We start from the raw sequence: 11,664 nt of genomic DNA, 5'->3' as shown, positions 1-11,664 counted from the left end.
GATCCCTTCTTTCAAAGTCCTGGAATTATATTTTTACACCAGTGCAGTAGAATGGGAAGGAGTGGGAGGTGGGAGGGAGGTTCAAGAGGGAAGGGACATATGTATACCTATGGCTGATTCATGTTGATGTATGGCAGAAATCAACACAATACTGTGAAGCAATTATCCTTAAATTAAAAATAAATAAATTTTAAAATAAAAAAGAAATATAATGTGAGCCACAAACGTGAACTTGATATGAAATTCTAAGTTTTCTAGTAGGCATATTTAAAAAGTGAAGACAAGTGAAATTAATTTTAATAATATATTTAACCCAAGATATACACAAAATATTAGCATTTCAACATGTAGTCAGTGTAAAAATGATTGAGATATTTTGTATTATTTTTTCATAACTTTTTCAAAACCCGGTGTATATTTTACATTGATAGCACATCTCAATTCAAAATAGCCACATTCAAGTGCTCAATAGCCCCATGCGGCAAGTGGCTACCGCATTGAACAGCGCCGTTCTGCTTAACAGAGCTGCTTTCCAAACCGAACACTTATTTTTCTATTCATATGATGACATTAGGCACGTAATAAGTACCAGGCACTGGGCTAGCCAGAGGAGCGCAAAAATTAATCAGACTCATACTGGTAAGGGAGATAGATTTGTAAATCACTAGCTGTAATATAATGTGGTAGGTGTTCTGATAGAGATGCACCGAAAATTTTCATTTGGCAGGGGAAAGGGGCTCAAGGAAGTTTTCAGAGGAAGTGACTTTTGAAAACGTGTGTGTGTGTGTGTGTATAGGAGGGGTGACTTTTGATTGTGTATGTATGTAAAGGGGTGACAGTAACTTTTAAGAGTATGTGTGTGTGAGAGGGGTGACGTCACGGGGAAGAGGAAGGGCGAGGATTGGCCGGTAGGAACCCAAAGCTCGAGCTGCTGGGTGGCCGGAAGCCGGAGGGGGGCGCTACTTGCACTTCGCTCGCACGCGCGCAGACCTGCGAACCCGGCAAGCTGCGCGGAGTTCGGAGCCCCTGGCCGCCCTGGCCCTTGTGGCCAGGGAGCGCCTCACGAGGTAAAGCGCTCGCCTGGCCGGCTCCTGGAGTGCTCCTGCCTTCTCGCGCCCGCCCTGGCTCCGAATTCAGCCTCGTCACACCCGCTCCTCAGAGCCGATGGCACAGTCCGGGCCCGGGTCGGCGACGAGGAGCCGCGCGAAAAGCAGCGCCTGGGGTTTGCTTTTTTATTTGCGTGTGTGTATCATTCACAGATGTCTACTAGTAATAGGCAGCATGACAAAATGAGTCCATGGAAACGGTTGCTAGGCTGACTTAACAGCAGCCTACGGAAGTTTTCAGACGCTTAGGTAACAATGGAGCTACTGAACCAATGCAGCGCCCCTTCCGGTTTCTTCATCTCTCGCCTAGCCCAGCTTTCCCAGGGTTGCCTTTGACCCCGGAAGTGAGGCTTTCTGGGTTCCTCCCTCCCTAAGATGGCAGCAGCCGAAGACGAGTTACTGTTACCGCGGCTCCCTGAGCTGTTCGAAACCAGCAAGCAGCTTTTGGACGAACTGGAAATCGCAACTGAGCCCACCGGCTCCCGAATAATCCAAGATAAGGTGTTCAAGGGGCTGGATCTCCTGAAGAAGGCTGCTGAAATGTTGTCGCAGCTCGACTTGTTCAGGTATGGGCGAGAGGGTAGTAACCAACGGCAGAGAATGTAGGTAATGATGGTCACCAAGGGTGGAGCCATTGAGCCTGGGTGGAGGAGACCTTTAAAACTGGGAGCCTTTCTATCCTACCTCCCCCTACGATCCTGTGTACATCCTGTTTGCGTTCTCTACCTCTCTTCCAAGATAGTTAATTTCCCACGACTCTCCTCCCTAGTTTCGGTTATTTGCAGAGGCGTTGGATGTGAGCGCTCAGCCACTTTCATTGAAGAAAGCAGGCAGCTGTTCCAGGTGCCGCCTCCCTTTGTCCCACCCCGATCCCAGCCCTCCCCTCCCCCAGGAAGCAAGGGCCGCAGTTGGAATGCCTAGCCAGACTTCACAGCCTACTCTGCTCTTTGCAGCCAAAATGAAGATTTGGAGGAGATCGCGTCCACCGACCTGAAGTACCTGATGGTGCCAGCATTGCAAGGAGCGTTCGCCATGAAACAAGTCAATCCCAGCAAGCGTCTAGATCATTTGCAGTGGGCTCGAGAACACTTTTTAAACTACTTAACTCAGTGCCAGCACTATCATGTGGCAGAGTTTGAGCTGCCCAAAACCAAGACCAACTCAGCTGAAAATAACACTGCTAATTCCTCCATGGCCTATCCTAGCATCGTTGCTATGGCATCTCAGAGACAGGCTAAAATAGAGAGGTGGGTCATTTGAGGACTGCCTAATGGCAGTGCTATTGGGGAAGGGTGCATGTTTTTTTCTGGGGGGTGGGAAACAATGGTGTATGTACTCTTTGGGTTCTTATTGAGCATAGGCCCTGGTGAGAGCAAACTCTCAGTTTTTCAAGAAGCCTCTGTCTTGGTTGAAATGATCATACCTGTCAGACTCCTAGCACCTTATGGTTGCCAACAGCAACAATGTAGTTTTAGCAGTGTTTCCCAATGTCTTCCACATCACAGCATAGCAGTATTCACACAATACAGTGTGGCACTCCATGGACTGTATAGTCCGTGGGGTCACAGAGTCGGACACGACTGAGCAACTTTCACTTCACTTCACTTCGCAGTGGGGTAAGTAGCTCTGAAAGGCACAGATATCTTACACCTGTAGTCCATTTTTGGTCCATTGATTGAGAAGCTCTGTTCTAACAATACTGGATCAGGTGTGTAACATCCTGAACTAATCTTAATACTGGCATAGCCTCATCATGTGAAAGTGCTCACAGTGTTTAGCAGCTATGCTCGGCAGTGGGGATTCAAACTGGGTATGGACATTTGTATGAATATGGGTGGTCTCTTCCTTGGAGGAGCATACAATCTGGTGAGGAAAAGAAGCATAGAAATGATATAAATTATAGAATGATGTGATAAGAAAATGTGTAAAGTATTGGGAGAGCAGAAAAAAGGGGCACCTAACCAAAGAGGGAGCAGGAGAGAAGAGAAGGCTTCCTGGCAGAGGTGACTCCTCTGATGAGTTGTTTAAGGATGCATAGGAGTATTATATAGAGGAAGAGGAACGGATGGCTTTAGCCAGCAGAGATAATAGCAGTAGAACAGCTACAGGGGCATTAAAGACCACAGTGTTGGGGTGAAGAACAACTGTAAGCAATGAGGTGATGCTGGAACACAAAGTGGGTGGTGAAGAGGGGGAAAGAATACTGAAAAATGTTGTAGGGTTCAAACCAGGGAGAGCTTGGGGTTGTGAGGAAGGTGAAAGAACGTTCTGGGATCTTGGGAAGGGGGTTTGAATTCCAGCTCCAGCATTTGATCATTCTGACTTTGGGTAGATTGCTTGGTCTCTCACTGCCTTAATTTCCCCAGGTGTAACACTGGATGATAATAGGTCCTATAAAGTAGTTAGGAAGATTAGAAGAGAAATGAATTTAAAAATCTCAGCACAGTGTCTGATACAGTGAGCACTCAGTCAACTATTGTTAGATCTTTTTGTAGCTAAGTACAGGTGGTGGAGTCAGAGACCTGGGTTTGAAACTCAGTTCTACTTATAAGCCATTGAACTTTGGGTAACTTGTGTAACCTGAGCTTCAGGTTTCCTCATATGTGAAGTATAAGTAACAATGGTACCTCTCTCATAGGGTTAAGAGGCATTAATAAAATAAACCATGTAAAACAGCTGGCACAGTATCTGACACATAGTAAATGTTCTATGTTAGCTACTATTAGGCCATGCTAAAGAGCTTGAACTTTCGTTGGTGACTTGGGATCCACTGGAGGCCCACCACTGCAAAGAGTAGGAAGGTCACATTTGCACTTTAACTTGCATAATCTGGCAGCAGTTAGGAAGCATTCTGAGGGAGAAGATTAGATCCAGTTAGGTCACAGAGGTGATGGAGGCCTTACTACCCCAATGGCAGAAGGGATGGGGGGATATATTTATTTATAGGATTGAATCTGCAGAAAACCTGGTGATCAGTTGGTTTGGGCAGGTAGGGTAGAAGGAAGCAGCATGGTAGATGTCTATGTTTCTGATGTAGGTGGAAGTCTGTGGAACTCATTGAGATGGGGAATAGAAGAGGAAGAATAGATAGGGGAGAGTATGAATTCTATATTGAGACATGTTGCATTTAAGGTGCCTAGAAGACATCCAAGGAGAGGTATCTGTAGCATGAAACTCAGGAGAGGCCTGGTCTAGACAGCTGAAAATTGATTGATTCATTTAACATATTTATTGAGCCTTTACTGTGTGCCAGGAACTGCTGTAGGTAATGGAGAACCAGACGGCTTCCATGACCTCATGGAACTCTTGTTTTGGTGGAGGAGTCAGACAGTAACTAGTAAATAAAACTGTGACTTTAGGTGGTAAGGGCTTTAAATAACAAAGTACGGTTAAAAGCTGGTGAGCAACAGAATGATTTTTGAGGAAATGGAATAGACTGATAGGAAGTGGAATTCAATGTCATGTCCTCTGTGAGAAGGTAGAGGTAGCCTGTTGGCATATACCAGTTTAAACAGTGAATTTGGTATCCAAATAATTGCAATATATCAAAAAAAAAAAAAAAACCAACAACTAAATGCAATAGAGAGATACAAATGGTGTTGTGGAGAATGACCAGGGAGTGATCATATCTGGTTGGAGGAATAAGGGAAAGATTTCGCATTTGAGATGAGAGGTTAAAAATGTAAATTACGGGTTTGCCTGAATGTAAAAGTAATTAATACTCATTGTGAAAGTTGGAAAACAGTATTTTTTTAATTAAAAATAAGCTTTCATCTTAGCACTGAGATGATCTTTGTTAACTTCCTGATGTATTTCCTTTCAGATATATAGTTATTTTAGTTAATACATTTGGAGGAGTACCATTTATTCTTTTTTAAAACCTAACATCCTATTGTGATTTCCCTTTGTCTTTTGAAGCCAAGATATTTAATGGTAAAATAGTATCAGTCTTATATTGTAATTATTTAAGCAAATCTTTTATAGTCAAATCCCTAGACTGTTAATGGGTAGAGGTTTTTATTTGATTTTGCTATTTTATTGCTACAAAGAAACATAATTGTATCTCTCACTGTTTCCTTAGGATAGATTTCTAGAAGGACCAGTAAGTGCCTAGATTGAAGGATTTGAATATTTTAAGACTCTTGATGGTAACAATATTGCTTTCCATGGTAACAATATTGCTTTCCATAGTAACAAAGTTTCAAAGTATGTTCTGCTACACCAGATGGGCAAACAAGAAAGATACCTCATTGTTTTGATTTGTATTTCTTTGGTTAGAAAGCTTGATCTTTGAACTTTTTTTTTTAATGCCCAACAGACAAGATAGCAACATTATCTTTTTGTTAATGGCGCCTATATTTATATACTAGCTCAGGCCTTCCCTGACCTTCAGACTCATGCTTCCAGCACTGTTTGTGGATGTTTCTCAGACATCTCAAACTTAATTTGCCCTAAATTGAATTGTTGACTTTTTAATCCCCAAATGTGTCCTCATACCCAAGTCCTAACCATCTCAATAAAGAGACTGCCATTCACCCAGTTGTTTTAAGCTAGAAACCTAGGAGTTGGCTTCAGTTCCTCCGTTCTGTATTGCCACATCCAGTCCATCAACAAGGCCTACCAGTTCCAGCTACAAAATATACCTAATGTCCTCTGTTTATCTCTTTCTCCACTGTCATACCTTCACCTAGGCCAGCAGCATGTCTTACCTAAAATATCTAAGCTATTACCTATAAAAATGTGGATGATCTGCATCTGCCTCTCTCCTGTCTCATCATATATTGTACTCCCCTTGTTCACTGGACTCCTGCCATAATAGCCTTCTTTCAGTTCTGGACAGATCCAGCTCTTTCCTCCTACAGAATCTTTGTACATGTTGTTCTCTTTGGGGGAAATGCTCTTCATTTATGTCTTTCTGGGCTTTGTCTTTTTTCACTACTAGAATGTATATTCCATGAGAGCAGTAGCCATTTCTCTCTTGTTCTCTGTGGTAGGTCTAGCACAGGGCCTGGCATATAGAGGTGCTCAAAAAGTATGTCTTGTTGTTGACAAGCGGTGTGTGGGGACAAAGCCTAAGGCAAGGTAGTTTGAGGTATGTACAGGAAATGGAGAATAGTCTGGTTTGGCAGAAGCTAAAAGTAGCATGGTCAGAGGACTATAAGGAAGTGATGTGTATAGAACACTGAAAGGGAAGAGAGATGCAGAAAGACAAGTTAACATGTTATAGTAGTACTTCAACTGGGAAGAAATGATAATGAAGTTACAATTGTCAGAGATACTACTTTTGCAAGAAGCATTTGTAGGATTAGAAAGCAAATTGTTTAAATTCTTATTCAGTTTCTGTAAGCCCTCCATCCTCTGCCTCATTTACACACTGAGGTCATCCTACATAAAACACCTAAATAGTATGTCCTCTCTCTCTCTCTCTCAAAGCTTGTTTCTTCATGTATCTTCTCTACTCTTAATTCCCATCTTTGAGGAGTAAGTGTAAGTCTTGTTGATTAATTGAATCTACATTCTTTTGACAGAAGTGGAGAAGTAGAAGCTGGGTAAGTAGTGAGTCTAGTTTAGGACTTACTGAATTTAGGTCCTGATGTGACAACTGGTCAGCTGTGTCCATAAACAGATGGAAATGTGTAACTTATGAGACTGTTTTGCAGCTAGTGATAAAAATTTAGGAGCACTGATGGGTATGAATAGATTGCCACAAAAAAACATGCAGAGAGAAAAAAGCCAAGGATAAAACCTTGGGGGAAAATTAAGGAAGAAGGATGAGAAAGAAAAGAGCAGTCAGAGATAAGAGACTCAACAAGGTACAGATGGAAGTACTTACAGAAAGAAGCCTGGGGAAGATAGAGAACAAATGTCATGTCCTCTTTGAAGTTTCTCCCTACCTGTCTCCCCTCCCAGATACTATAGCATTTAGTTTTTGCTACTTATCTGGGCATAACTATCTGTTATTCTCTAGACTTGGAACTTCTAAAGGTCGGAGACCATGACTGATTGTATCCTTGGTATTGTAATTATATCATTGTATATCCTTGGTACCCAACCCAGTACTTGGATCATGGTAGGTACTTAAGGTATCTTTGGGAAGGACAGAGTGGTCATCAGAAAGATGGAAGCAATATGGCGTAGCAGAAAAAGCCTGGGCTTTTGAGTCAGACCCGGGGTGATCCATCCAATTTCTGCCACCTAATAGATGGGGCATCCTCTAGCCCCTCTCAACTTTTAATTTTTCTCATCTGCTAACATTATTTATATTGCTGCTTACAAAGCACTTTCATAAGTATTGGTCATTTGATCCTCTTAACAATGCCATGAAGCAGATATTATCCCTTTTTAGAAATAAGGAAATGGGCTCTCAGTATTGACTTGTCCAAAGTTACATGGCTAGTAAGTGGCCTGGCTAGGATTTAAACTCAGGTCTTCAAATTACCAATTCTAGTGTTGTTTAGAAAAAAGAGAAGAGTGGTCATTTGAAAAGACAGAACAGGTTAGGGGAAAGGCACCAGTAGAGTGAAAAATTGTAACAGCAAATGACAGGGAGGATAGTTGATTGAGTGAGGCCTGGAAGAATGTGGATGGGGACTGGATTGATAGCCAAAGTGGAGTGGTAAAGACATTTCCTTGGTAAAGGCAACACTGCCTCCTTAAAGGCAAGAGAAGAGAAGGAAAGCTGACACTATAAAGATTTGAAGGTAAAAAGGGAAATTGAATTTCTCCATTGACTGGTCATCTGATTAGCATGATGGTGGCATGGAATCCACAAAAGATGAAGAAGACGATAACTGAACAAGAGTGACCATTGCACTGAAGTTTGATCATACAAATTTGTAGTTGACTCATTTGACAACAAATGTGTAATTGGTTAGCTCTCTTCAGCAGCTTGGGAACAGAAAAGGGGAATAATGATGAAAGTTGCCCAGAGTCAGATGGGTGACAGGCACTGGGTGATAGGGATTGTTTGTAGTGGCTCACCATAGGAAATCTAGGACAGTGGTTTACAGTCTGTTCCTGGAGCCCTAAGATTTCGTCACAGTGCCTGGGTATGGGAGATGTTGGGAGCCTTTCTCTGATATAACCAAGGTGGTTTTATCTTTCATTACTTATTGGAGTTCGAAATAAGCTCTCTTAAGAAGAAAGGATTCTTCTGCTAAGAAAGGTTTAAAAAACACTGGCCTCAAAGATCAGGTATTCAGGAGCTTAGAAGTCCCAAAGATGACTAGGAATAAAGTCATAGGAGCAAAGGAAATAGAGAAGAAAGAGCAGAGAGTGTGATTAGACTGCATATATGTGGAGGGTAGGAAAGGAAGCATAAGAACCTTATTCAGAGGCCCAGCTGACTAACTCAGAATTTATCCCAGGTTATATACATTTAAGTCTTGGTATTCTTTTTTTTTTTTCCTGACTTAGGTACATCCAGGAAAGAGGGTGGGGGTAGGAGTGGCATCAGAGTTTAATGTTCTCAAGTGATATCTGTGATAGTATTCATGAACTAGGAATTGACCTGTGTAGTATTTTACTCAGAAGGCCACCTATGATGGTGCTGTGACATTTATTTGTAACATTGCATAAAGTGCCCACTTGTTAATAAAAGGAATAGAAGAGCCTAAAAATTTTTATAATAATGTTTCCAGAGCAGTGGTTCTTGACTTTTTGTGGGTCATGGACCTCCTTTAACGTCTTCTCAGCGAAAAAAAAAAAGCATACAAATAGAGTTCTATACAAAATTTGGGGGCGTTCAAGGACAGCCTTCCTCCCCAAATTCTGTCCATTGAACTCAAGTTAAGAATTCCAGATTTGAGTGAACACCTACAGAGAAGCATCTGATCCTGGAGGTCTGGAGTGGAGTTCCAAACATAGGTATTTCAAGATGCTTCTCTTGGAAACTGTGGAGTTTTTCCTTTATTCCTCTTTCCCTCAAGCCCTTACAGCCAATAAATCAACAAATACTGCTTTATATTTTAATTACATCTGGATCTTACCACCTTCCTGTTTCAAGTCACTCTCAACCTGGATTATGGCAGTACCCTCTTAAATTGATTTTCCTGCTTCCACCCTTGCCTCCCAGCCTCCCACAGTCCAGAGTAGTCCGTTTAAAAAGTTTTCACATCATGTATTCTATTTTAAAGCCTCCAGTGACTTTCTGTTCTCATTCAAAACATTATGACAGCTGATATTTCATGTCTTATAGCCTATTTGGGTTCTATATGGCCCTGGCTATCTCTCTGACCTCATTTCCTATCATCTTCACTCCATGCCAACCGCACTGGCCTCCTTGCTGTTCCTCAAACATGTCAAGGCAGCACTCTCCCACCCAAGGACCTTCGTATTTGCTTTTCCCCCTTAGAACACTCTTCCAGATACTGTCGTGGCTTCTGTACTTATTTCCTTGAAGTCTTTGCTCAAGTGTCACCTCTTTAGAGAAGTCTCTCCTGAATACCCCTACTTTCACACCATCATTCTATCCAGTTTAGCTTGCAGGTTTTTTTTTTTTTTTTTGGCTTGTTCAGAGGACTTATCACCACTTGACCCATCTATTTCGTTTTGTCTGCTCACACTAGAATGAAAGCCTCAGGAGAGCAAGGACTCTCTTGTAAGTACTGTTGTGGCTCAAGCACTGAGAACAGTGCATATCACACAATAGGTACTCAGTAAATAGTTGTCCAGTGAGTGATAGATGACATACTAGAATGCATCTTGGAAAAGGCAGGCAGGGTGGATATGAGTCTTTAGATTATACAGGCTGAGTCAGAAGAGCTGGAAACATTTTGCCCAGAAGAAAAGAAGAGATGACCATTTTTTAGGAATTCCTGCATCAATGGCAGGTAAATAACCCCTAAAATTCTATGATTATTTGAAGCTATAATTCCCAAATGGACATTGTATGATACTAAGCACCTGACCTAATAAAGGTTGATGTCATAAAATTACTAAAGTACTCCAATCTTGAAAGATGATGGGAAGAATTGCTCAGATCAGGTTTCCTCTATATTTCTCTGGCTTTAGAATGTATTTCTCCACCTCTACTTATCCCTTCCTTGCTTTGTAGTCTTGCAAGAATGGCCTTGATGGCAAATTCTGAGGTATAAAATCAGTATTTTTGCCAAAGTGAAAATCATCATCCTTACTACCTGATCATTTGCAAAGGTAAAATCGTATTTTGGCCTTCTTTTCAAGGAACACCACTTTATTTTTAAGTTCATGGGTAATACTTTTCTGTGGAACAGATACAAGCAGAAGAAGGAGGTGGAGCATAGGTTGTCTGCACTGAAATCTGCTGTGGAAAGTGGTCAAGCAGATGATGAGCATGTTCGTGAATATTACCTCCTTCACCTTCGAAGGTGGATTGGTATCAGCTTAGAAGAGATTGAGAGCATTGACCAGGAGATAAAGATCTTGAGAGAAAAAGACTCCACAAAAGAGGTAAGCCTGGTCACTGCCTAAATAGCTCACAAAGCTACTGTCAGAGATTTGAATCTTCTTCAGGAGAGTAATGAATTTAAAATTGTTTCATGTTTCCATAAAATCACTGTTCTTGTTAACATTAGTGGAGGAAGGCTGAAGGTTCTCTAGGATAGCTTTCTCTCTAGTTTATAGTAGTGTTCCCTAGTGCTTTCTAACCTGTAACACAGTCCTAGTCTTTTGTAATTTTGTGACATGCCAGGAGAGGCAGAGTCTTCTCTGAAGTGAAAACTGCTTCTGACTACGAGCAGTCATGACTGTGGGGGCTTCTCAGGTGTCGCTAATGATAAAGAACCTGCCTGCCAATTCAGGAGCCATAAGAGATGCAGGTTTGATCTGTGGGTCAGGAAGATCCTCTGGAGGAAGGCATGGCAACTCACTCCTGTATTCTTGCCTGGAGAATCCCATGGACAGAGGAGCCTGGCAGGCCACAGTCCATAGAGTCATACAGAGTCAGAAATGACTGAAGCGACTTAGCACACATGCAATCATGACTGCTGAAGGAAGGCATAGGGAGGTGGGCCTTGAAAATCTGTGCTTGACTGTAATAAACAGGAAGAGGGATAGGATGCGAATGAAGAAGAAAAGTGGAACTGGAGAAGAGAGAAAAAACTTAAAAAGAAGATAAAAGACATGAAATATGTTTTGGTTGGGGGAGAAATCAAAAGTTAACCTTACACAGTGATAGACTCACACCGTAGGTCACCCAAGTATGAGACACAGCAAGGACCTCTGTATGCACAAAATGTCGGGCATAATGGTAAAGAAGACTTGGTATAATACCACTTTGGCTGTATCTGAAGACCATAACTATGTTTTGGAGCTGATTTTTCAAAATATATCAGGCTCTACTACTGATTACTTTTTGGCTCAGGATATAACATGAATTGAGTTGAATTAATCAACTAGTTGCAGGCATTTAAGTCCTCAGAGAACTCTTGCTAATTTGATTTGTACTAATTAGCCCAGGAGCTTTTGCCTCAGGGTAACATCAACCTAGTTCCTTACGTTAAAGGAGCAAAGAACGAACAATTAATATTCTAAAGCTTTAAGGCCCCTTGAGTATATCTAGATGAGTGGGTTTCAAACA

General features: G+C 41.8%; 1 protein-coding gene across 2 annotated transcripts in view; it reads left to right on the top strand.

The window, feature by feature from the left end:
• The first annotated feature begins 970 nt into the window (after positions 1-970).
• Positions 971-11,664, top strand: part of IGBP1 (immunoglobulin binding protein 1) — a 39,969-nt gene continuing 29,275 nt past the window's right edge. For both annotated transcript variants that reach the window (XM_043458696.1, XM_043458697.1), the window contains exons 1-3: positions 971-1,672; positions 2,060-2,353; positions 10,340-10,535. In XM_043458696.1, the coding sequence (XP_043314631.1) occupies positions 1,482-1,672; positions 2,060-2,353; positions 10,340-10,535 (681 nt within the window). In that variant the 5' untranslated portion in view covers positions 971-1,481. The remainder of the gene's footprint in view (positions 1,673-2,059; positions 2,354-10,339; positions 10,536-11,664) is intronic.

The sequence above is a fragment of the Cervus canadensis genome, chromosome X (genome assembly GCF_019320065.1).
Source record: "Cervus canadensis isolate Bull #8, Minnesota chromosome X, ASM1932006v1, whole genome shotgun sequence".
Taxonomy (NCBI): domain Eukaryota; kingdom Metazoa; phylum Chordata; class Mammalia; order Artiodactyla; family Cervidae; genus Cervus; species Cervus canadensis.
This window is presented reverse-complemented; position numbering and strand designations above follow the sequence as displayed.